The 26,337-nt window shown below is 39.0% G+C and overlaps 1 protein-coding gene and 1 non-coding gene across 2 annotated transcripts in view; both read left to right on the top strand.

The window, feature by feature from the left end:
- Positions 1-1,205: 1,205 nt before the first annotated feature.
- On the top strand, positions 1,206-1,278 carry TRNAA-AGC (transfer RNA alanine (anticodon AGC)). Its single transcript has one exon. It is a non-coding gene; the product is annotated as a tRNA-Ala (tRNA).
- Positions 1,279-5,518: 4,240 nt separating this feature from the next.
- UBE2V2 (ubiquitin conjugating enzyme E2 V2) overlaps positions 5,519-26,337 on the top strand; it is a 32,621-nt gene continuing 11,802 nt past the window's right edge. The window contains exons 1-2 of the mRNA XM_076329733.1: positions 5,519-5,591; positions 23,855-24,000. Of these exons, the coding sequence (XP_076185848.1) occupies positions 5,576-5,591; positions 23,855-24,000 (162 nt within the window). The 5' untranslated portion in view covers positions 5,519-5,575. The remainder of the gene's footprint in view (positions 5,592-23,854; positions 24,001-26,337) is intronic.

Raw genomic sequence — 26,337 nt, 5'->3', positions numbered from 1 at the left:
GCAGCTGCAGGAGCGATGGCCGAGGCCTGGGGGCGAGTGTAGAGCCGGGGGGGGAGCGGAGAGGCCGCCTCCCGGCCGAGGCCCCTCTGCTGCCCGGGCCGGCGGGAAGCGGGACGGCCTCGCCCTCGGTGGCGGCAGCGGCCGACCTGGCCGCGTGGGGCCGACGCCCTGCTCCCGCGGGGGGGCAGCGCCGCTTCCCGGGGGCGAGCGCCCTGCGCATGCGCCAGCCCTCCTGCCCGTAGCGGCCGGAGGCAGGCGGTGGGCCGGGCCGGGCCGGGGGCACGGGTGGGCCTGTTGGTTAAATTGGTGGAATTTTTCCAACTTTCTGACAAATATCGGAAGGAGGACTTGTGCAATCGGTAGCTTTTTCCAAATACACCAATTGGGCTAGTAGTAGTAACATAACTATCTCCCTAGATCTGCACTTAGAGTTAAATGCTTGCTGTAGGCAAGTAAAGGTGAAAATTAAAGTGTTAAAGATGGCTTATTATCATACATCATTTTGTTCCTTGATGTAGGTTTTATGCTCTGTGTCAAGTAATGCAAGCATTTGTCATGCTTGTGTGCGTTTTTCAAAAAGTGTTTTAAGGCTATTAAAAGTAATGTATTAATTATAGGGAAGTGCATTTGGTGAGGTAATAAATAAGGAAAATACAGATATGTTTTAATTTTGCTTGACTCTGTCACCCCAGAGAAGCCAGACACCTTCCGAAAGGATATGTGTGTGTATATATATACACATATATACGTATAAGCTTTGACTATAAAACTGCTTCAGTCAGGCATATAATATTTTTCACTCATTGAACATTTCTTGGACCAGGTTCTTTATGTGTATGCCTTGAAAATTGGAAAGAACATGGGTTTCCTCGTTGAATTTGGAACAGTTGTTCAGTAAAAGTTGGGGCTTTTTTCAATAACACATTCGGTTTCTTGTAAATAACTTGATTTTTTTGGAGAGCTTCTTGTATGAAAACAGCTAAATAATAGACTTGTGTTGCAAAAGAGATGAGTAAGGTTATTCTGGTAGTGTACATGCTGAAAGAGGTATCGCATGATTCCAGCTGTGAGTTGCAGTCAGTTATTGGCAAGTGGAAGGAATGACTCAGCAAGAAACAATGAATTTATGATCGAAAGGGTTTGTGTGGTTGTTCTCAGTAAGTCTAGAATGTGTAACTCTAAGTTTCGAGGAGTTTTTTTTGGGTGGGGAATTAGCTCAAATGGTAGAGCGCTCGCTTAGCATGCGAGAGGTAGCGGGATCGATGCCCGCATTCTCCAGTATGTGTTTTCAACATTTATTTCATTATAAACTAAACAGCAACATTTAAAAATGTTTCCTATTTACACTTAATTTTTCTTGTATAATGGTGTACAGAAACCTTGAAAGAATTGTAATCTGAAAAAAGTTAACACATTGTTTTAAATATTTCATTTTTTCTTTTCAGAATCATATCTTTGTTCTTTTGCATACAGGGAGAAAAAATAGAATGCTTGCATGAAATAACAAAACTTACTGACATTTTAATACAATAATAAACGACATGAACAAATTGTAGAGAAAAATAAATGAGGGATTTTTTTTAATGTGCCCTTAAATCTTTGGTTTATGATTTCATTCATTAGTTAAATTTATATTCAAAATTATAGTTTAGTGTATAATGAACAAAATTTTGTATTTCTGCTGTGAGTAATACTTATTATTTTTGTTCTATTTTGGTCGTGTAGGCTATTTATTAGAAATGATGGGCTAGAATATTCTATAACTCTGTTACTCCTGGTAGCACGATTATGTCCTTTGCTTGTGAATTTTCACATCTGTGAAATATGGAAATTTTCTCTGTAAATCTATGCTTGCACATTTTAAGTCTTCATGAGATTTTTTTTTTCCTAATTGATTTTCTTACTAGTTCATTCAGGTATTTAACTGCTTGTACTTCCAGGTTGAGGCAGCATGAGGAAACGAGCAAAATGTACTTCCTATAAATACAGTGTGTTTGTGCAATCAGGATCTTGGGAGTACACATATTAAAACAAATGGAAATCAGTAAACAAAAATTATGGATTGGGTTTCAAGTTAAGGAAGGAGGAGATACTGTGCTGCATGGATGTGCAAGTAGCACCTGTGGAGAGAACAAGGGAGCTTGGAGATCCTCCCATGACATGACAAGAAAGGAGTTAACCTCTGGATGGATGGGGTAGAAATTGAATTTGCTTATTTCTCTCATATTCTCCATGTACTGGAGAGAAAAGAGGTATTGTAACTTTAAGACTGCTAAATGCTTGTTGTTAAAATGAAGCCTATTGGAGAGAAAAGTGTTACGGTCTTCAGGAGTCCTCTCTGGGCTCACGTAATGTGATTTAGATGTCCATTTGCTTGGAACGAGACTCTGTAGTGGGTTTCTCTGTGATTATTATTCCTTCTGTGTTTTCTGTGCTTCTGTTATTGCTTAATACCTGACACTTTCTGTGCTTTTAAAGAGGATGAGTTGTGTTGCTCTTCTCAGCTAATCAGACGCAAGTTGTGCACTGATGAAATGAGGGAATTCAGTGGGACTCTGTCCAGGTGCAGCCTGCAATCACTTGCAGAACTACGGCTTCTGACTGTAAGCTCTCAAGACTAATGGCTGTTCGTTACGTTTATGCCCAGCTTCCTATAATGGGGCTCCTCTGTCCGTTAGGGCTTGTAAACACACCATGATATGAATAGAAGTAAGAGCTTTTTCTCATCCCATGCGGTGTTTTATGTCTCTACTTTTTAGGTAGACTATCTTGTGAAGAAGGGTCCTAGCCCCCAAAAGCACTGCCTCTGGGAGGAAATTACCTGGTGATGGGTAAGTAGTTTCCAGAGTCCCGTGTCAAAGGAGTGACTACTCTGGGTCTGTCTGTGCTTTCTGGGTCAGAAGTTGCATAGAGATATTCTGTGTAAAGAACCATGAGGGAATTCAGCTTTGTTTGATTTTTTTTATTATTATTGCTATTCACAGACTTACTCCCTCTGTAATACCGTGCTTAAATGAGGGACAGAGGTCAGTTGTTCTGTGAAAAATAATTTGTTTGTACTAAACTTGCTGGAAGATACTGGTGTCCTATGTCTGTGTTTGTTGTAGTCTGAGAAAGGGGAATAATTATTCCTTACTTGTCTTTTATCAATACTTTGTTCCAAATGTTACTTAGAAAGGGTGGGATGGGGCTTGGGAACCCTCATTCTGGCAACTCTGGAGACAGTGTTTTACAGCAAGAGGGCCGTCTGTAGAGTCTGCACTCAAAAATCTCAACTCTGTGAAACGCTTCTTTTAAATAAATTTATTCCACAACATGATTGTAGTACATTGATTTTCTGAGCTGAGCACACTGCAGTTCTAAGTTTCCTCATAAGGGATGCTGTGTGATGTTTGACAATAAAGTTTATAAAAGGTTTTTGTTGTAATGATTACCATTACCCTATTTTGACCAAGTTGTAAAGCAGAAGTTGTATTTCAAAGCACTCTCTTCTTTTTGAAGAGTGAGAGGTGACTTCATTACCATGTGTAAACTCTTGATAGCTTGGAAGAAAAGGAGCTTACACCTTTCAATTTGTTCAGCTTCTAGTTGTCAGGTGTTTTTCCTCAAGTTCAATGTTGCAAAACCCCACGTTTTATCCCAGTAAACTTCCCCCATTGGAAGAGTGAAACAAAATAGCTCTTAGAGTCCTTCATTCAGTGCGGGGTTTCTCACCTAGGCCAGCGAGGTGGTGCTTTTTTTTTTTTTTTTTTCCCTTTTGGCCCGTTTTATCTTTATTTCCTGTGGTTGCAGTCAGTATTGTAATAATTTGTTGCTGCTAACCATAGGATGGGACCTACATCTAGTGGGTGGGTGTAGACGTAGGTGGACTGTGGAGTCCACTCTGTGCTTTGAGAGACTCGGAATACAGGTCGGCTTTGGTTTGGTAAGGCTATGGCCGTATTTGTGTCGCGTCTCAGAAGATACACGGGTGTACCGTTCCTCGTTAGCATAGGATCACCTAAAACAGATGGATAAATCCTTCTGAAAAAATAAGCGCACAGGCATTGGGTGGCCGTAGTGCTCCTTTCTGGCTCCTGCTCACGAAGAATAGGCGAAGAGGGGCAACTCGTGGCATTTCCTTCTGTTCGAGGCCACGATGTTTTCTCCAGTGACGTTGTAACAGTTAGAGGAGAAAAATATATAAATATTTTATATTATTTATTAAATATTAATTATTAAATATAATACAAATATAAATACTAAATATTTTTCAGTATCCTTACTGTTTCCACTACAAGAAATACTGAAATAGGCTACAGAAAAGAATCCCTACGATCAAGTTGTTGCGACAACAGAAATCTCCACAGATCATTAAAATGCAGACTAAGAAATATTTTCACTGTACTTAAAAAGCTTACTTCTAATTCTGTTGGTGTTAATATTGAAACTCCTGTTACAGAAATCTGGTCAAAACTAGTAATGTTATAAAAAGAAATAGAAATCAATGGAAGAACTAAAAGCTATGGTAGATGTACCATGTTTTATGTATGTGCAGATAGCAACTGCAGTGTTTGATCTATAAACAAAAGGGAAAGGGAAAAATGAAGGGGGGCAGGCTGTTGCAGGTGCAAGGATGGTAGCGACTCCTCGTCGGTGAAGGTGTTTCAGGTTAGCTGGAGGAAAAATATTTTGCATCCTTGCCTTTTGATCTCTACCAGAAGAATCTGTAAATGAATGTAATACTCCCTCTTCATGAACTGTAAAGCAAAGAATTCAGCATGTTTATTAAATAGGATGGGATGTTAAGAACAGCACATGGGCGTTGTCATTCGTTGGCGAGGTGTGTGTGGGACAGTCAGAAACTGCTGCTCGCAGCAACCCCCTGCGAGGGCTGCGCGTCCTCGCTGAAGTAACCCCATCGAGCCTGCGGCAGCGGTCCCTGACCCCTCCTGCTGTAACCACCAGCGCAGCTTTCAAAACTTGTCCCGTTTCAGGTGCATTCGCCCTCCGTACGTCTTCGGGTAGCGTCAGTGAGCGTTTCCCTCGCACCCGTGTGAACGCTGACAAGGCGCACTCGGGTGCCGCTGTTGCCGAGCCCGCCGTCGCCCCTCACGGGCCTGGCTCCGCCGGCTTTCTGCGAGGGAAGCTGCGTTTTCGTGTCTGCCAACAAGACCGAGACGCGCTGCCGGCCGGCGGTTGCGGCTCCCGGGTAGGAGGCGCAAGGTGCTACCGGCAGCGGGCGCCTTCGGCAGAGCTCGGCGTTGGCTCCCGGGGGCGGCCGGACCGCCGTCGGGCCGGCCCGGGAGCTCCAGGCTTGGCGGGGCGGCCGGAGCTGCTCTCGGCGGCGCCCGGGAAGGGGCCCGCGGCCTGGGCCCGCGTCGGGTACCGGCACCCCCGGCCCCGCTCGGACCCCGCCCCCTCCCCTCTGCCCCGCCCCCGCCGCTCGCGCGCTCCCCCGCCCCGTGCCTTTCCCGCGCGCGCGCGCCCCCGCGCTCCAGAGCTGCGGTTGCCCTGTGGGAAGTGACGCGCTGCGTCAAGCGGAAGTGACGCGCGTCGCGTGCAGGCCCGGACCGGTGGGGGGGGTTTGGACAAGATGGCTGGATCCACAGGTCTGTGAGGGGGGCGCGGTGGGCCTGGGGCTGGTGCGAGAAAGCGAGGCGTTGGGCTCGTGCTCGGGAGGCGCCCCCGCAAGGGCCGGAGGGGTCTCCTTTCTCGGGGGGGGGGGGAGGAGTCGAGCTGCCTCTGAGGGGAGCGACCGGAGTGGGGAGGAGGTATCTTCTGGCAGGGGCAAAAGGGAAGGTACAGGGGCGCCGGGCCAGGTTATGCTCCAGGCGCGATCCCTGCCGTCTGTAGGGCAGCGACACCCTTGTGGGAGCCTGGCCTGAGGGGTGAGTGGTGGGAGAAGGGGCTCCGGTTTCCATAGTGAATGTAGTGGGGTGCTGGAGAAGAGAAGACTTTTATCTGCTGAGAGACAGGAATGGATAGATGCGTGTGCGTAACGGGAAGGGAGGAGATGTCACTAGCCTGGTGCAAATGCTAAAGACTTGTACTAAAGGTTTGTACCAGTGTACCGTCTGGTGAGTGTAGGAGTCGTGGTATAGTAGCATCTAAAATCAAGGATTGTCTCTTTCCCCTCTTGATGGAGGGGAAAAGGGGTCAGGCCTGTGTTATGTTTTGGGGCAAAGGTACGTCAGTTTGGTGGTGACTGCAATATGGTAGGGAAGAGGAGTGAAGCACCTTGCTCTCTTTCACTAGACAGCCATTGGAGCCAAAGGGTCTCTCTCGCAGGCAAATGGAAGGGCCAAGAGGTGCAAGTCATCCCAGGAATCCCTTATCAGTAACAAGTACAGCATGTGTTGAGCATTTGCATGGCAGAATGTTGTGGAAGGCAAAGAAAGGGACAAGAATATTGCTTCAAGTACTAAATACAGAAGTTTAAGAAGCACAATTATACTGTTTCAGTTTCATTTCATGAGAGGCTTGAAATATAAAAAGACCTCTCTCCAGTACAAAAAGCTGAAGTCTTCAGGGCCTCGTTTCTCCTTCTCTCACCCCTGACGCTTTATAAGTGGGATTGACAGAGCTCAGGACAGAGTGAATTGACCTCAGTGGTCAGTCTAGGCTGAACGTTGGTCGCTAATTTATTTCTGCTCCCAATCCACTGGATCATTGAGGGATTGAGACTATAACAAAACAGAAGAAACTTCTGTGTATTGAAACTGGTCTTGGTACCTTACTGTTGATTCTGTGAAGAGAGTTTGGGCAGATTTTTTGGGGTGGGAGAGTTCTCTCCGCTTGGTAGTGTGACTTTGGGGATGTGGGATTTGTGGAGTGGAATTTGAAAAGGTTGCAACAAATTGGGGCATAGAGCAGCTCTTGCAACTCTGTGAAGGAGCAGTCCAAAAAGATGCCTTGTTGCCTATGATAAACTGAGCTAGAATGGATATATTAGAGAAACTTAAGTATTTACTTGGCTATGGATTACTGCATTTTATTTTGTTAAAATTTATTGACTTACTTCCTGGTGTCTAAGTTTAAAAGGATTTTATTGTTAGTTTTATTATGCAGCAACTCCCAAAGAATTCCGCTTATGTCTGGGCTCTGGCCTGAGATTTCCTGTAATGCACAGGAAGTAAAGTTGTTTTAGGTCATGTTTATTGAGTATTGGTGTTTGGCATCACAGTCCATTCAGTCTGGCTATTGTAGAATATCAGTTACAAAAAATTTGTATAGTAAAAAAAAGCTATTTTCTTGCTACAGAACATTCAACTCTATAAGAAGAATTTTTTTTTATTGTTCTTAGTTTTACTGCTATAAACGCTCCTCGTAGTCTTACATGTGATATTTTAAAGTCTCCTATATGCACTTACTCAGTATGGTTGTTTTTGTCTCAGAAATATAGCCACACCTAAAGTTCAAAAAAAGTGGGAGATGTAGAAAACCAATTATACGTGTATCTGCTCCAAACAATGTAAAGTGCTAGTACTGCATGTATGCATTGTTCAAGAAGTGAAATCGTTTTAGTAAAATGAAGCAAGCAGACAGAATCATCAACAGAACTGCTGGGAAAATTAGTCAGGGCTTCTAAAGCAAAATACTTATTCCTGTGGAGAAAATACTGTTGGCTTGTTATTCGTATATGCATAGATTTGGGGGGGGAAGTGTGTGTTTGTTTTGTTCTTTCCATGTAGTATGCAGAAATTTAGATTTTTAAGACTTCATCCAGAATTGTTCCTGCCAGGAAGCTGTGTTATATTCATTTGTGGAGGAGTGAAGGGAATGATTTGCTATAGACATAAGATTTAATTCTACCTAGCTCTGTGAATTTAATCTGCTCTTGCTATAAAGTTCAACTTAATATTTATTTCAGAAAAAATGAATGTTTTGGTTGCATGAAATCCAGGAATGAAATTCTAGCCCCAAGGAAGTCAACCGCAAAACTTTTACTCAGGTCAACTGTCCTAGTTTTATCCCAGAAATTCCTTTCCTGGGCTTGCTAGTTCTTTGAACAGTCACATAAAAATTACATGCCTTTAACAACAGATAATTTGGTTTGAAAATAGCTGTTCTTTAATGTGTGCTTAAGAAACTGTGTATGTCAGCGTTATATTGTTGTTGAATAAGTATCTTACCTGCTTTCTAAAATCACCTATATTGACTAATTTTACATGTAGACATTGGATGTCCTAGAAATGGACATTCGTAAGCTGCAGTTTGATTAATCTTCCAATACTGCAACTCATTCTGCTTGAAGCTGGACCCAGGTTGTTTGTGTGGGTACTGCTGGAGGTCTGGCGAAAAACAAGTCAATTTTTTAAAGAAGAGAACAGCTATTATTGATATAATCAGCCAATTTCATATTGGTTAGCTGGAGATTCATTCTATTAATCTCTGTGAAAATACAGAGCAGAAGATATAATTAAACATAGTTTCACGTTAGAAGAAATAATTTACGAAAGCATACCATTTAAAATCTCTTATGTAACTTGAGAAAAAGAAACCAATCAATAACATTGTTAAAAGGAGTTAACTCAGGAGTTAATTTCTGCATTTCCATACTTTGGGTTTTACTTAAGATTACCTTACACGTATAGGTTATAGATCTATCTATCTAAAATGTGAATGTTTCCTAAAAGCAGCGATCATGTCACTAAGTGGTTAGAATTTATGTGTGAAAAGATGAGAATTAAGGCAGCAGTGTCTAATACTGTGTTCTAACTATGGGCTGCTAAAGGCTTTTGTCTCCTTCCTCTTCAACCAAGGGCTTCAGTAGCTTGGGGGAGGGTGAATAGGGCTAAGTTAATGAAAATTCCCCTTGGTTTGCTGAAACCGTGCACTCAGGGGAAAAAAGGTCAACTGATCTACAGTCAGCAGTTACATGTGAGATTCCAGATTTACTTCTAGTATGTAGTCACAAGCAACCTTTTTTGAAAGTGTGCTTAATGTCTTTGAAGGAGCTAGATCCCAAACACGTGTTTTTTCTGTAAAATCTATACTTCTCATTTCCAGATATTCTAATTTTTTAGGATGAATTGTCTTCATGTGACTTACGTTGCCCATGCAAAAATATCTTTCCCTTTGAATTTATATATGATTGATTCTTTGAATAGAAATGGCACAATGCTCAGTGTCAGTGCCTTGTTTTCTTAACTTTGGTTTTCTAAGTGTGCATGACTGCAGCTGTAAGGAAGCAGATATTAAAAATGAAGGGCTGGAAGAGGTCTTGAGTGCATTCAGTCTAACTCCCTGAGCTGTGAAGCAAGGACTGACTGTATCTTTCCTGGTGATTGGGGGGTTTTGTTGTTGTTTTTGTTTTGTTTTTAAAGCTTTTTTCCCCCTAAAATCCTCCATTGAAAAAGATTCCACAATGTGAGATAGGGTTTCGTAATACTTTCCCTTAAATCCTTTGCAACTCTTCTCCGTTCCAAATCAAGCTGATGTCTGTCTGTTCTGTGCTTAGTGGGATAGAGATTGATGGATCACCATACCCTGTGTGGAGACTCCCTAGATATTAAGAGCCATTCAGAGGAGTAATAAAGGAATTTATTTGTCAGTGGGATGTAGAAGTAATGTTTTAAAGACTATTTTTTCCATACAGGAGATGGTATAATTTAAGCTTTGCGTCGAGAAAACTTGTGTGTTAAACTCGGGACAGGTAGGCTTTGCTTTTCCTCTGACCTGTTGGATGCCTGTTTCCTCCCTATTTTTTTCCTTGTGGAGGAAATAGTTGTCTATTTTTTATCTAGTATGTTTTACCTTCAACGATGTATTACTCCCTCCCCTTTTTTCTATTATGCCTCCATCACATTGTTTGCTTATCCAGAACCTGTCCAAGAAGTCAGTTTAAAAGCTGTTTAGACTTTTACAGTCCTTGAAGCTTGTTCTGTGCATTTATAATGTTAGCTTTGTAAGCACAGACTTCCTGAAGCTGCAAGTAATCAGACAAAACAAAAGAAGTAAAATGCTGTATTCTGTGAGGCAGCAAGCACTCTTGTGTGGGGCATTTTTCTGTCCTGTGCACAAGGAATTGCAACTGTGATTGTTCTGCCTGCTTAAAAACATCTTGGCAAGCCACAAATAACTTAGATGTGCTTCAGCTGGGTTAAAAACTGTCTAGCTTACAAATGACTTTTAAACTCTGTATAGGCCATCAGTTCTTTCCAACTTTGTGGCATATATAGGCTCTTCTCGGAGCTTTGCCCGTACCATTTTCCTGTCTTTGTTGCTGGTTTTTTACAACTCTGTCTTTAAATACAAGCCCCAACTTACATCTTTCTGCCACAATAGCAGTGTAAGTGTATGCTCACAGGCTGAACACCTTACTTCTGAGATAAAAAAGTGGCCTGCTTTGTAATCTTCTATTTGTTTAAGAGTTTGTTTGAAATTCACGGATGTTATCAGGCATAGTATTAAAGCCCATTATCTAAACTATTCTGTACAATCCTGGAAAATTTTAGCCTGGATGAAGATAAAACACACACAGTTTCAGGAAGATAATGCCTTTCAGCAGTTGGAGGCAGATGGTCCGTACTATAAATCTAAGCACGGATGAGGCGGCTTCTCATGTGTGAGAATTAGATTTCCAAGTCTTATGAGTAGTTGGTGGAGTTGAATTGCATACATACTTGTTAGTGTTTGTGTTTTGCCTTATGGAAGATTTTTCCAAAGGCAGTGTTAAGTACATGCTGTGAAACTGTTCAGCCTCATTTTGTTGACAGACCCTTCAGTCTCTCCCTACTCTCATATGTTTTTTCCTAGACTATAGCTTGTACTTCATCCTGACCAAAACTTTATGTAAAGTACTAGATCAGCTTCAGCTCCTCATGTCACAGGTTTTGCTGCCTTGCTGTCTCAACTAGCCTGTGGGAACCTCGGCGCAGGTTGTGGAAAGACAAGAAGGTGCTATTGGGAAAGCGTTCAAAATAATCTTTATTTAAGCTGTACTCAGGAGGGTTTTGCTATATGCTATCCTGCCCCAAAGAGTGTTTTTCTTTGTATTTGTCATTTGGAAGACACTAATGAGATATAATTCAAACAATATTTTGAATAAAACCTGTACATCAGTGCAAAATCTTATGATTGTGAAGCTGTCAGACTGGTTCTGAATAACATGAGCTTCTGTTTTACAGCCTTTTCTAAAATGTGCGGTGCTTTAAGTATGTGACTAAATCATTTCTAGTTGGCATTTTGGAGCAAATGGAAGTGTCTTCAACACTTAGAACTTCAGAGCTCTAAATTAATCCTTTATTTCAGAAGGATCAGAAGCTTCAACTAGACTAAAAAAAAAATTGTCAGAAAATGATTTCTAACATCTAGATAGACTTAGTATCCCCTTTTTAAAAAAATTGTTGCATTAGACATTTAAACTGTACAAAGAAAAAATCACTTCCTTTCATTGCATTTGTGACTATTCATAACTGGATAGTTAAGTGCATTTGAAATTTACTTGACCAAATCAAAAACATTTTTCCCAATACCTGTAAAAATAGTGTCCTTTACTCAGGATACCAATATAGTCTTAGTAAAGTGTCCAGTTTTATTCATATAATTTAGAACTTTTTTAAGGAAGAAATGGTAAGCTTGCTTTCTTCTCACTGAAGTGGAATATATGATCATGTAAATATTAAATAATTTGAACTTTTGAGACATGGCATATAGAAAAAGCAGGCTGAAATGTGACTGTCAAAAATAATGTAGGAAAATAATTTAATGGCAGTTCTTGTTACTAAATATGTGGTGATTGCTACATTTACTGATTATATCCGTAAGTGTATGCTTATATGTATAGCTGAAAGAATAATAATGGATCACATTATTTGTTTTACATCGGTAAAGGATCTTTATGTTTCCGACTGTGGGTGGGTGCTGAGTCATGTTGGAAAGGACCTTCATGCAAGTCTTAGAACACCTGTTTGGTAATCAATGACTTGTAACCCGTTTTAGAGAGCTTTACAGCTTTGCTAAACTAAATCCTTGATGCTACTCTTGTTATCTGGGTCACACATTGTATTCTTACTATTAAAGCAGACCCTGTGAAAGCCATTTCATGACAAGAGATATTGGCCTTTGCTGGGTTCCTCTAGTCTCCCACTTTTCCTGTCCTTTCATCGGAAACAATTTTTTTTTTTTATGTCATCATACTTTAAAAGATAGCTTAAAAAATATTTATTTGAAATCCTTTTTCCTCTGTGCCAACACAATCTCAGGTTTAAAATGAAAGTTTCAAAAATGGAGGCTATTTGCCATTATACGTTTCCTTTAGCCTTTCTTGCCTTTATATAGCTTTGTTTTTAATAGTGAGGTTAATTTGTACTAAACAAGGGGGGGGGGGTGTTAGCTTCTGAGAAGAGAAATTGGGAAGATTTATTTGTCTGATAAAATCTTGATTCCTTGGACTATTAAATCACAGTTAATATTGCTGGTGGTTTCTGAAGTGACGAGTATCTTTTCTAAACCCTCGTTACTGGCTTCCTGCCTTACACTGTTTTGTACAAAATTGAAATAGTAATAAAATTCTGAATCTGATAAGCATCACAATGTGTCATTTCCTATAATCCAGCACTTCATTTACTAAAACATATGGGAAGATAGTTGAACCATTTAATATCTCATCTGTGTTTCATTCAGTGGTTGCCTATAAAGAGTTAACTTTTAAACCGTAGTCAGCCTATGCGTTTCTGCCCTTCACCAAAACTGCTTGGATGTCAATTGATGAGCTATTTAGTGACTTAACTGTTTAATTCCTGTATGGTTGGTTTTTTTTTTTACGGTTAGGCACAACTGGACATGCAGTGTCTGACATAACTAAATGTTAGTTAACAATGAGTTAACAATGGTCTTGTTTATAACAAAAAAACTTGCACTTAGATATATAGACTGATAAACTTATGCCGTTAATATTGGTGCAAATTTGTACAATTAGTTTTAAGCAATTTACAACAATTTTCTTTTAGGACTGCAATCTAGGTTTTTTTATACTGTAGTTTTCTATTGGTGCAATAAACTATTTTTTGAGGCTTTTTTTGGATGAGGTATTTTAATTACTTAAAACTTGTCATGTGGGAGCTTTTCAAGGTCTTTGGGTTTTTTTACTAAGAGCTTGCTTATGCCTTCACAGTTTTGTAGTCTAACAACATTTGTATCTGTAGTGGAGCAAGCTTCTTCATTAGTGCAATTTATATGAGCACCATTAGTAATTCAGTGCCAGCAACTGTACTCAAGATGATTGTATTTGCATGAAAATGCTAAGATAGACTGAAACAAACTGTAACTGTTGTTGCATCCTTGCTAACAAAGTTGAGTCCAGTTGGAGTTTCTCTTGGATCTGGACTATATTCTGTGTGTGCACGTATCCAGTCTTACCTACTCTGTGTGCTTCTGCTCACTGACATACGTAAGATGGCTCTTACACTTTGTTAGTGTTGTACCGTGTACAACTTTAGGACGTTTAGGGTATTGTTGCTATATAATAAATCAGGAGAGTGAAGAGGACATTTGGAAGTTGGACTGCAGGGGATGGGGAATGGAGGTTTTCAGTGAGGCATGAACCTTGGTAAGGAGAGGTGGTGCAGAATGGAAAAAACTTGCTGGGATTTGTGAGAAATGGCTTCTCCATGGATGCTGCTCAGAGGGTGGAGCAGCTCTGATGGATCAGGTAGTTAATCAGCCACGTCTCCCTGTCTGCTGGCCTTCTGAGAAAGGTGAGTAAGGGGAAAGGGGTGACAGTGGGGAGCAGGGAAGGAGGGGAGAGAGGAGTGGCCATGAGCATGGTTAGAAGTGAATAAAAACTAAACAGAATATTTTCCTGGAAGACGTTGACCATCACAGGAAGAGTCCTGTCCACAAGGCTGCCTTCAGTAAATAATCCAATGAATTATGGAACAGAATTGGTAGAACTCAAAATTACTAGGCGCAGTTAGCTCACTTCCTTCTGGTTACCTAAGAGGCAGGATAAGAGAAAAGAAGGGAGGACTTGTTAGGTGAAGATGCCTTGGTAATGGAGCTGTTTGTTCTGCTAGTAATTTCTCACACTTAAAAACATAATTAATAAAACCTAAAATTGCACAGACGATTTTCCTGTGAAGTTATATATTTGGAATGCGCGCTCTGCTGGAGAACTCAAGTTCAAGGTCTCGTCATTCTTACTATGAAACCAACAGCAACTGAAACACATTGAATAAAAAGCGACTGATGTCGCTTTTGCAGTTTTGACATGCTGAGATCTGTTACTCCAGCAAGTATGGAGTGGTCAAGATTTGTGGTTTAAGCCATTTTAACTTGTGTTTGTAAATCAGATATGTGTTTATGACTTCCCAACTACTAATGCCTAGATCTATAGAAATCAATTTCTTCCCTTCCCACCCCCCAAACTAAACAAACTTCAATATTGTTCATATATTGAAAGCTTTATTATGATTTTCTGGTGTCTAAATACACTTTTTTTTTTTAATTAAATGTAAGCCGGGGCCTTGTAAGGAAAACTGGTATTACCACCTCTCCTTCCTTGTGAGGCTGTCCATCACTATATACTACCTTCTCTATTTTGCGAATGCAGCTGGTAAGATGTATGTGAAAGGTAAATGAGAGAATTGGATACCACCAAATGCTTCTGAGGTGGGCTCAGCCTTGAAAGTGGGAGCTGACAGGTAGTGGACCATGCTTGTGCCTACGGCCTTTCCTTTCCAAGTTAGTAGTCTGCCTGCCCCTAAACGTGCAAGTATAAGGTAAGTTCTGTTTTCCTTTGAAGACCTGTTGTACTGTACTTGGCAGCTGAACCCAAAGTATGAAATAGAGCAGCTTAAGTTGTATTAAATGCAAATTTTAACACAGTGCAACTAGAACTACCACTGAAAAACAGGTCAACATGCAAATATTCTGTTTAGAATTTATAATTTTCAATTATTTTTACTAGTAGATAACTGACAGTGTCTTAATGTTATGAATATGCATAATGAAAGAAAGGGAAAAAAAATCTGCTTCTGTAAATCTGTGTTCTGTCTTCAATGAAATTACTGGTTTTTTAAACACTAGTGTTTGTGCCCTACCCTAAAGATTTAAATACCTTACACCCCTCCAGACCTTTTCCCCTCAGCCAAAATGTGCGTGCTGGGTTGCAATAAATGGCCGAGGCTTCTGCTGTATTAACATAGTTTCTCATTAGCTGCCTTCTTAATATAAGCTGTATACAGAATGTTTCTGGCTGTGGCTAGACTCAAATATAAAGGAAATTCCTATGGAAGTTGCTTTCATGCAGCCTAACTTTAGTTCTGAACTGTGTCTGTTAAGATACCAACAAATGTAAGATTTCATTTAAGTGAAGTAAATAGAATTTATCACCAATGTAATTCTGAAAAGGAATATTACTTTAGTTAGCTTTAACCAAAAGGTAGGTTTTAAGATAAAGGTTCATGACCTTCACACTGCTGTGACTGTTTCTTGGTTCCTGCTTGGAAATGTTCTTCAGCAAGTGATGTATCTTCTTAAAAAAAAAAACAAAAACAAAAACAAAAGCCAAAACCTGGTGAAATGCATACTTTAACTTCAATGTAGTTCCTAGAATTGCACCTCCTCCTTGAAGTCTTCCAACCTGTGTGCTTTCAAATTTTTTATTTTAAATATTGTAAAAAGCAAAAGAAGTTAACCAGTTACAGAGCTCCTACATAGTCAAATATATTGTGTTTTATAGAAAAAAAAAAAAGTAATTTTAGTCCTGCAAAGAAGTGGAATAGCCCATTCAGTTCTTACCAGCTCTGTTGAGTACAGGCGATTTTTTAAATTCTTGCAAGATTGCAGTTTTCTGATGTTTAGGATTGTAGCAAAACTGGCTCTAAATTATGATAAACGTTGAACACATTGAATAAATGGCCTTTTGCTCTATACATGTTTATTGACATACATCTATTTACTTGAGCTGTGAAAACTTACCTGCTACTCATCTCTCTTCTCATTAATTCCTAATGTTAGTCGTCTTGTTTTGTTTGTTTCTTTTGGGATGAATAATTTCATTTTACATGGAAATGGATTTTTACCTGATTATGTCAGACTTGTTTTTCTTCTAGAACTTTATTCCTAGAAATTTTCCACAGGTAAGCTTAGGTTAGTCTTCATGAGTCTGCAGATCTAAACTGCTGTTGCTTACAGCTTTGCCAGTTGCGGACAGTAATGACAAGACACTGTTCAATTGATCTGACACAATGCATACTTTAGACACTAGCAAAATGGAGAAGAAAGCATTCAAGGTCACTGTTGTTTTTGAGGGGTTGCCCATGATTAATTTTGGAAGCAGAGCATGCTCTGGGGTCTCTGTTACCTGTTGTCTTTTTATGTCATTTATCTGTACTGAGTGGCTTTAATAAAATCCTTCTGTATTCTGTTATCATTGATAGAAATGCAGCTATTTGGTTTTATGTGACAAAATCAGTGATGACTGGGATGTTCCTATGGAAAATATTATACTTGCATTATACAGATGTTTCTTCCATACATGCTAGAATTGCTTAGTACCTTATTCACTATCCTGATCAATGTGTACAGGCCACATATTGCTGCTAAATACCTTCATTCCACCATTTAAGTTAACGTAGTATTTTCCCAATTTAAACTCAAAACTGTTAATGCAGAATATTCTATTGCTCGGAATTTCATTGCTTTGGGACATACTTGCTGAAGGAAAGTAGAGAAAAATAGTGTATAGTAAATGCAGCTTTATGAATACTACTTATATAAAAAATTATGAATTTGAGTTTTACTGAAGTATATCAAAACTTGGTTGGAGAGCAGTTCAAAGAAGTGGGATGTACCCATAATTCTAAGAAAGCAGAAGTTTCAATTAACAGAAATATCAAGATGTGTCAGACCCGTTTAATGAAGGTACAGTTTTCTCAGTGCAGGCTCACTGTACATTCGGTAGCGCTTGGTTGGGTTGATTCACAGATTGAGTTCCGCAGCAGCAACTGGATGCTTTTGTAGTTACTGGAAAAAAATGTATTGCTTTTCACTGAAAATGTCTATTTGCCTTAAACAAAAAACATGTTTTCTTGGTTATTGGAAACTGTTTTTACTATGTGTGTAGTAACATTCTTGATTTAAAGCAAAAAAAAATGTTCACTGTTGAATTGCTGCATTCCGCTACTAACGGTAGTGAAATACTTTTTGTTTTTGGAGCCAGGTTACTGTGATCAACCTCAGATAATTACAATGTAATATCAGTAAACCTGGTAATACTTCTTGATAGTAGGTTCCTGATAGTGTCAGCTATTTTTTTTGTGTGTATTCACAGAATATTTTACTAGGCAAAAGAGTATGTGATGTGAGCAGGGTAACTGGCAAACAAAAATATAGATCATGTTTTTTAAAAAATAGTTCTTTTTTTCAGAGAAGCGTGTCTTCCAGAAATTTAATTCTACATGAATATTTTTTGCAGCCAGAATAGAGTATGTTAGCATTTCACATGCCCTAGCCCTCTTTCCTCTCTTTTTTTGTCTATTGCCCATTTCAGGGCCTATTTAAGGCTTTGGTTGTTTATGTTCTTTTTGTGGGTGTGTGGTGTGGTGGTGTTAGTACAGTATTTCAGTTTCTTGCTTTATTTTGTCCAGAGCAAGATGACTTCTGAATTGTTCAGGCTGAAAGGAACCTGATATTTTCTATGTGTTTCTCTTTGGAATTTTTTATTTCTTCCCCTCCCTCCCCCAGGAGAATTTGTATTATGGCTTAGAATTTGCAAGGCTGATATCCCTCTCCCCTTCCCTGTCATTAAAAATACTTATTTTTCTGCCAGCCTGAGGCTGTTAAATGGGGTTTGAGAGTTTTTGTTACCAAGCTATACGTATTTTTTCAGTTTCCGTTAGCTGGAAGTCAATGGGCAAAAGATAACTCATACATTCAAAATTGTTCATACTACAGACTTTTCCTGACATAGCTATCTCAGTCAGGCAGAATAGCATCCCTGACAGTATTCTAGCTGTGTTAATGTATAATTTACTGATATAACTTGTTCCTGGGTCCATATTAAGGTTTGTTTTTATAGCTGCGTTGGGGAGTGTGCTGGCAGTATGGGGTATGCTGGTATAACTATGGTAAAAGTCTCCTGGTATGGATGTAACTTACAGGAGTGATTGAAGCCACGAGCTAAGGAAGATTTTAAGAGAAACTGAATGTTGGTATGGGTATTGTAATAGACAATTATTATAAAAAATAGTTTTGGATGTAACAGAAAACCTCACACTTTAGGCTCTGAGCCAATCTATGAAAAATTAGGGTTATGGCTCCCTTTTATAAGCGGCAGGGGGAAGAGTAGAGTGTAGGTTATCCCACTCTTGCCTGTTACATGGCAAAGAATCATTTGATGTGCAGGGAGCTTGGACTCCCAAACTGTATTTGAAGGAGTGTGTCCATGTGAATTGTTTAAAAATGTGACTTAGTGTAGCCAGTGTGCTCTGTCAAATTTGACATAAGTGCAATTGTGTGTTCTGTCTTGATGCTGATTAAATCTCTGTACTAGTGGGTGATCTGGCATTACCAACTGTGGAACTGTGTCTTGACATACTAGCAAGAGCAGGTCTATCCAGGCAATTCCCCTTTATTGCTCCAGTGAAAGTTGTTGGTCCTACTAAAGGATACTGAAATTCCTTTTTTTTCCCCGATGTTTTTTCAGGTTATGCAGATTCTGGATGAAACATAGCTGTAACTTCTTTTCTAACTTGTCCTGTGGGATAGCATACTTCTTGCTTCTGTTAATTTGGTGGTTTAGAATGTGGTATCTGAAGTAGCTCTGTATGTATGAAAGTAGACCCTCCTGCTTTAAGTCTTTATTTACTGATTCTGCTTTTATTTTTTTCTCATTGTTCCAGGGTATTAAATTAACTGTTAATTTCATGGATTTCTAATAGGTACCAGTTTCTAATAGTCCAGTTTCATGGTTAAACTTCTAAATTAAATCTATTGGTATATGTAAGCATGAGTGGGTGTTGTTTTGTTTGTTTGCTTAAGTGAAATATGTTTACTTCAACTCTTTGTGAAATCTTGGTAAATACTGCTTGACAGTTCCCGTGTATGGTTTTGGGGGGGTCAGGAGGTATTTGTAAAATCCATAGCGAGATAAGCTTTGCAGATAAACTGAAAAGACGTTTGGGGGGAGGATGCTTTTGTTTTGTTTTTTAATCTTGATGAACCCAGCTGTATTTTCACATGGAGAGCCATAGTCCATCATTGCAAATAGCTGTGCTGGATGCAGTGCTGTACCTAGCCGTTAATCACAGCCTACTGAGTGGAGTTTACCACTCCCACAGCTCTGCCGGTGATAAAATTGCATGACTGCTTTAATCCCCTTCACTTGGAAGCGAGAGGTTTTAGCTGAGGGATGCCTGTTAGAGGGAGTAAAAACAACCTGTCTGCACTTGTCTGAAGCAGGTTAGTGGTCCCATCAGCAAGTGGAATTGGGGAGAACGATATTTGGCAGACCCATGGTAGTGAAAGGCTAGAGGCATTTCTCTCTTCAATTGCCACTACTTGTTCCAGAAGGTACACCTGAGGTCTGGTAGTCAGCTGAAGAATGGGGTTGGTTTCTGTAATTTCCTATTGCTTATGAGCTGCAAACAGAAGGATGTTGTTTCACTGTCCAAATTCTGTAAATGAAATATCGATTCTTATTCAGATTCCGTCAAGCAATATTTCAAAGTTTTTAGCAAGTATTTGATGATTTGTATTGTCTGGATTAGAGACAAAACTGCAAGTTGTGTATGCACCATTAACATACAATTTAGATTGTGCCCTCTGGAATACGTGAAATAGTGAGAACAACAAGAATTTTTTACTTTATATGAGGAGCAAACTTATTTTCCAAAAGATGCAGACCATCATTACCTGATCTCCTAGATAGAAGTTCTTGCTGTTGTTCTGCTGGCAAGAAGGTGCAATCTTGTACACATATTTTGTTCTTCGAGCTAGCTAGATTTCTATTATGTAAAGGTTACAGCATGATCAAAGTAAACATGTAGAGTGCAATAATGTGTGTGAGTGCATGAGTGGACGCTCAGGACAGCATTAGCATTTAATTCCAGTTCATTTTGCTGGTAGTTTCTAAGACTGTAATTATAAAGGTAAGGTGTTTTATTGTTTTTTGTGGTTTTTTTTAATCCACTGTGTTAATTTTTAAAGTATTCTATGTCACTTGTCAGAAATCTGTCAACAATGGTTTTCTAATAAAACATTCAGTAGTGATTTCAATTGAAGTTTGAAGTATTGAGGATAAAACATTAATCATATATGCCAGGGATATAGAAGAAATTTAGTGGGTGGTTTTGTTTTGGTTTGGTTTTTTTGCAAGCTAGGAAATAGTGACCTGGTAATCCTTTGTTGCAAAAAGCTCTAGTAGACATTCATAATTAAGATGTGCACAGCTTGTTGCTCTGCCCCTCTGATGTCAGTTGACAAATCAATGTATCTCTTTGGAAATAGGATGGGAAAGGTTGTTGTCCAAATCTTAAATACAGGATTGCATAAAAAGAAAGGTCTTGTGCATTTCCTATGAACTCATAAATAAAGTAATAGAATATGTTTGCGGAAGTGAACTAAGTACCTTAAGTATAGAAATGCTCTTATGAAATAGTGGTTTTATCTTAATTTATACAATCATTTCTGGTGACACCAACCCAAATGTTGTAGGACTGTGTAACTTTCTGAAAGAGAACCTGTTTGAATGTATCTTTGGTCCAGTTTTAGTTGAGAACTAACATCTTTTTTTTCTAGGAATTTTTTAATGGGTTGGAATCTCAGTAGGGTGGTATGGTGTGGGGTTTTTTTGCTTGTTTGTTTGTTTTAAACACTAGGTGTTTTGACTCTTATTTTTAACTTCAGAGCAGTGTTTTGCTACCTAGTTCTAGCACCGATAGGAATGTTAGTGTGGGAGCCTGGCACTTGCTGTCAAATGTTTTTGTCTCTTTTCAGAGCACATCTAAAATATTTTCTGGAGGTTTCCCAAGTCCTTCACTGCTCGCCTTGGGCAGGTAGGGGAACTAGTGAGCACAGACAAGGTAGTGGAAAAAATGTGATGAGCACAGGACAGTTAGTCATAAGGGGTTGTTATTTTCTAGTAACTGTCATCTCCTACAGTTTTGTGTGTTGAGTACAATTTTATGGTACAACTGAGCCAGTCAAATGGCGCTTTGCCACAAAAAGCTCCCTCATCCCCACACCCATGATTTTGCAAAGGAAGGTGCTGAAAGACACAGCAGTCAGCTCTGGCATTTCTCCATCTTTCTTCCTGAGTCAATTCAGTTGATTAACTGGTTGGATTTGATTTTTGCCTAAAGGAAAAACAGCTTTTAGCTGAATTAGTGTGCTAGTTTGGCTAATAGATGAGCCTGGTTAGTGCAAGAGCAACAGAGTTTTGGGAGAAGCCATGGAACCTCTTTTCGTGGCAATGAGCAGTTGGGTCATCTCAGCTGCGCTGAAAGGTGATAGCAGGTGATCAGAAATAAACTTAAAGCCTGTTTGCTACCATCTTGTATGTGCTTTTTTTAAGAGGTAAACTGTAAATCTGAAGTTAGGCAGTCAGAGCAAGAATTCTGAGAAATGGTGGATTTAAGCCACTGGAGAAGTCTAAGATAATGATTGGATGCTAAAGTACATGGGTTTGGGGGATGGGGGTTGTTTGTGAGTTTGTTTGGTGTGTTTTTTTTTTTTTTGTTTGAGGTGCCATGTACCAATGAGAAGCTATTCAGTCATGTGATGCAAAACGGGAAGTTTAGTAGAAGTTTATTCTGCTGGTTTAATTTTATTTAAAAAAAAAAAAAAAGGTTAGCATTAACCTTTTACTGGCAGACTTTGTTCCAGAGCATTTATGAATCTGGAGCAAAAGTAAAAACCTTGTGGTCTATAATGTGATAGAAGCGTGATTGTCAGTTCTCATCCCTAGTCTGAATTAGATATGTAAATATACAGATCTGATGTTTTTTATATATATATACACACACACACATAGTCGGGGGGGATCAGAGGAATGGGCAAATGAATTTCAATGAAGCTTTTTAAAAGGATCTATGCTAAAGTATTGAGAAATGATCTGCTCCTTGATGTACTGTGCTAGTACTTTCAGGTAATCGTATGTGAACTCTTATCTGTGAAAATAAGCTTCCAGAGTAGTTTAACTCCATTAAAACATGGTTTTACATCAAGGTTATCTGAGTTTTTGCTGCCATGGCTGCACTTTCATGCTGGTACTTGTCAGATCTCTCTGTGAGCTGGGCTGGTTTGTTAAGTTGTCAGGAGACTAACCTAAATGTATAATTTTCTGCTCAGTTAGCAAGCTGAAGTAGCTCATTATGGGCTCAGATGAGTGGTAATACCAAAGCAGGAAGGACGGTGAGGCCATACATGAGTGATTTAATTTCCTTGCACTGTCCTGATACTATACTCTTAATGCTTTTTCCTGGGAATTTGGAGAACTTGGAGACAATCGTTTCTCAATTTTTAGGAGCCTCTCCCTAGTCTGTATTATTTAAAAAAAAAAAAAAAAAATGTTTTAAACACAGTTAGGAGAAACTGTAGTTATGCAAGATAAGCTATTTGAATAGTTGCTGAAGGGTATGTTTATACTGGTCCATATGCATACGTATTGACTAATCATATTGTATACTATTGGTCTTAATTTTTTGCATAGAGACCATTTGGAATACAGACTAGGGTAATGTAAAACCTGAAATCCCAGTGACTAAATAACTGATATTAAAAACAGTTTTCTTTGACCCCTGTCTTTTTCAAACTTGCATAGTATGTATTCCTTGCTAACAACTTTGTATGTACCCAGTCTTAGAGTTTTAGTTTTATTGAGTACCTGGATTCTTCCAGTACAAGAAAGGATCTGTAGTAAAAACCATGGAAAACACTATTGCTGTAAGTAGCTATAAGAAAAAAAAAAAACAGCTATAAGCAGCTAAAAGAAAATTGAAGTTTTATTGTATTGCAATATTGCTACAACATCATTGTGCATATTTTATTTGACAATGAAAGCATACCATGATTGCATGCACAAGTGTTAATTAGCTTTGTTCCCTACATCAGTGCTGAAATACCATTTTAGCTTATGTGCTGTAAAGCAATTAAACATCCACTTGTTTAACATCTATCAATATCTGTTTTCATGTATAATAATCAAAATCCAGTAATTATAGTTCAGTAAGTGAATATTACTTGGCTCTCTTTAGAAGCGGTGCATCTTCATATTCTTCTGTGAATATGTCATTATCTCTCTTCAACAACTTAATCAGTGTTTCTGTGCTTCTTATTTTTTTTCCTGTGTTAAGTGGGAATAATAATCACTAGATTAAAAAAGACTTGATTTTTTAAATTTGTTTTCAGATATTAAAGTTTTTTTTAATGTTTTAATTTTTTTTTAAATCAAATGAAATAAAGTGAAAATGTTTCAATCTTTCTCTTACAGTTTACATCTATTAAGATAATTTGTGTTAAATGTTGCATTCTTTAATTATTTTTTGAGGGAATTTGCCATATCAATTTTATGTGGATTCTAGTTGAGTAGAACTTGACAGACAGTGAATTGATTTTGAAATGTACTTACTCTAAACAGTACTGTGCTTGGGAAAGAGAACCTGAATTAAGCCATCTCAAACTAGAGAGGGTGCTCTCATTTTCCCTTTTATAGTTTGTATTGCTATCACTTGGTAGTAACTAGCTTCCAGTGAAGTGGTTAGTTGCTTCAGAACAATTTCAGTGCTAAATAAATTTGCGCAGGAAATATTTGTTTAGCTTTGAAAGTATATTCAGCAGTTGCTAGTGCATAACACATAAAAGCAATAAATTGTTTACCTTTTCCTTAATGTGAGCAGTATTAATTACATTCTTCCCTTTTCTCTAGTTAAAGTACCTCGTAATTTTCGCTTGTTGGAAGAACTTGAAGAAGGGCAGAAAGGAGTAGGTGATGGTACAGTAAGCTGGGGCCTTGAAGATGATGAAGATATGACACTCACCAGATGGACAGGAATGATTATTGGGCCACCGAGGGTAAGTGTGATGAATTAAAACGTTTTTCTTAAGTTTGTAGGCAATACAAAGTGCACAAAAAGGTTACTTTGCTACAGTGTAAAGGAATTAGTTAAAACTGAATGTATGAAGTTGTAGAAACACTGTGTATTCATGTTAGAATTCATCACTTCCTGGCGTGTTAGTAAGGGTTTTCAGTCTAGCCTCCCCTAGTACATGTTTCTGCAGCTGTCTGTATAAGCCAGTTGTGATTTGAGACCTATTACTGAGTTAGGAATATACTCAGTCTGTATTTCCATCATTACTGCACATAACTGTACAGTGATAGTACAGTAAACAGGGTAACTGTCTTTCCACCGTTTATCATATGTGCCTAGTAATTTCAGTTCTGTAGCAAACTGACAATATATTTTCAACTTTCACAGCTTTTGTCAAAGTCTTCCAGTATAGCAGTTTATGCAATTCAGTTGAATCATGCCTAAAGACCAAGCAGTTTTTAATTACCTCTAATAAGATAAAATACGTATACAAAGTTCAAATCCCTCTGACCTTTTTGAGTTCTGTAGAATGTCATCTAGACTGATAAAACCTGCAAGAGATGTAATCATCTCTAGTGTCTGAGTATCAGGCTCATCAGATATGAGCAGACACATCTTTTCTTGACGCGTAACTTTTGTGCATGCTTTCTCATGAGTTACAATATGATACAAAAGATCACTGTGTAAATGACAACTTTAAATGAGTATACTTCAAGTACCTCTAAGTTAGCATATGTCTTTCGCTGCTAATGTGAGGTTACTATCTTGTGTGTCCTTCAGTGCTGCAGGGCTTATTGGAAGAACGATCCAAGACAAGAACTGAGATCAGAAATTGGCCTCAGTGAAAATAATGTCTTCCAGAGTAGTAAGAGTTCCAGAGTTAGATTCAGTGCAATTCAAGCTCCTTTTGGAAGTCAGAGTTAGTTGTAACTTGCAGCAGACTGTTTTGAACATCTGCATAATTGTGCTGAGCTCCTAAGATTTGGATGCATTTGAGAGAACCAATTAAATACCATTACCAATAAGCGTAATGACGATACGCTTTGGATACTAGCTTCTGTGGAATCACAGTGTTTGAATACATTTTGAAGAAAGTTTGTAGTCTTATGGGTTCTGAAAAGAACTTACAAATGGGAGCTGACAAAAGTAGTGTCTCCCTGACTCTCCAAACAGCCTCCAGAACTGCCTGTGCCTGGTTTCTGGTTCAACCTAAGGTAGACTCTTAAGACCTCTTTGAAGGGAGTGATTATTATGTAGGAGCACATATGTTTTAAAAAATAATTTAAAAAAAACAAACCTGGGATGCACTTGTAATTCTGGTCAATTTATATTGCTGTCACTTTATTTTCTTTATGAAAGAGTGCATGCAAGTAATATTTTAGGCCATTTCAGGGATGTGCAGTCTTGCTGATATAATGACTTGCAGTACATGGTGACTGTAGAAAGTGAAAGCCACCAGCTCCCAAGCCAGTGGCGGTACCTTGATGAGAAGAACTGCATGTCCAGTTTCAGAGTTTGTAGATGGTGAGTGTTTTTGGAATTGGTTGAGTTATGTAGACAGTGTGCAGTTAGACAGAACACAGAGAAAATTGCTAATATTGTCCGCATCATGAATTTCTTCACATATGTGGATTCTCTAGAGCCGTGCAAAAGTTGCTTATCAGTTTTTTTTTTTTCTTGCTTCATTTGAAGGGTGAACCAACACGAAGGGGGGAGGGGAAGATTTGTTTTGGATTAAAGGAAACATTTTTCTGATCCTGAAAAAATGTGGGGTTTTTTTTGGGGGGGGGAGCTAGCCAGGGATGCTTGGCTTGCAGTAAAACAGTGACTTGAAAAACTGAGCAAAATTGAGAAGCCACCTGGGTAGGAATAAGGTAATGAGAATGAGTGCCGTTCTTAGGATTTTTCAGAGTTGTGAGCAGTATATATACATTTTGGCCTATTTCCACTATAACTGACAGCATCCCTCTCTGGGGAAGTAAATTGTTTTATCTGAGTGAATAATGAGAATTTTTGTTACTGTGTGGTAGCAGCTATGTCACCTGTAGCAGGACAAGATTACTTTTATTGGGCCTTTAGCTTTTAATGGGAAAGAATAATAGAAGACCTTTTTTCTGACAACGAATGTCCTGCTTTGCCTTGTTTCTTTCTGACCCACTTGCTGCTTAGTCTCTGTGGCTTCTTGAAATTAAAGGGCACAGTTAAGGTGCTTCAGTAGTCCGATTTCCACTCTGCCTTTTAATTGACCACAGAGTGGACTGTCATTTGGTAACTTGACTGTGTGGTTGATACTTCTACTTGGAGAGAGTGACAGCTGGCT

Source organism: Aptenodytes patagonicus, chromosome 2 (genome assembly GCF_965638725.1).
Source record: "Aptenodytes patagonicus chromosome 2, bAptPat1.pri.cur, whole genome shotgun sequence".
In the NCBI taxonomy this organism is placed as follows: Eukaryota; Metazoa; Chordata; class Aves; order Sphenisciformes; family Spheniscidae; genus Aptenodytes; species Aptenodytes patagonicus.
Note: the sequence above shows the minus strand (reverse complement) of the source record. Positions and strands in the feature narration are given on the sequence as shown.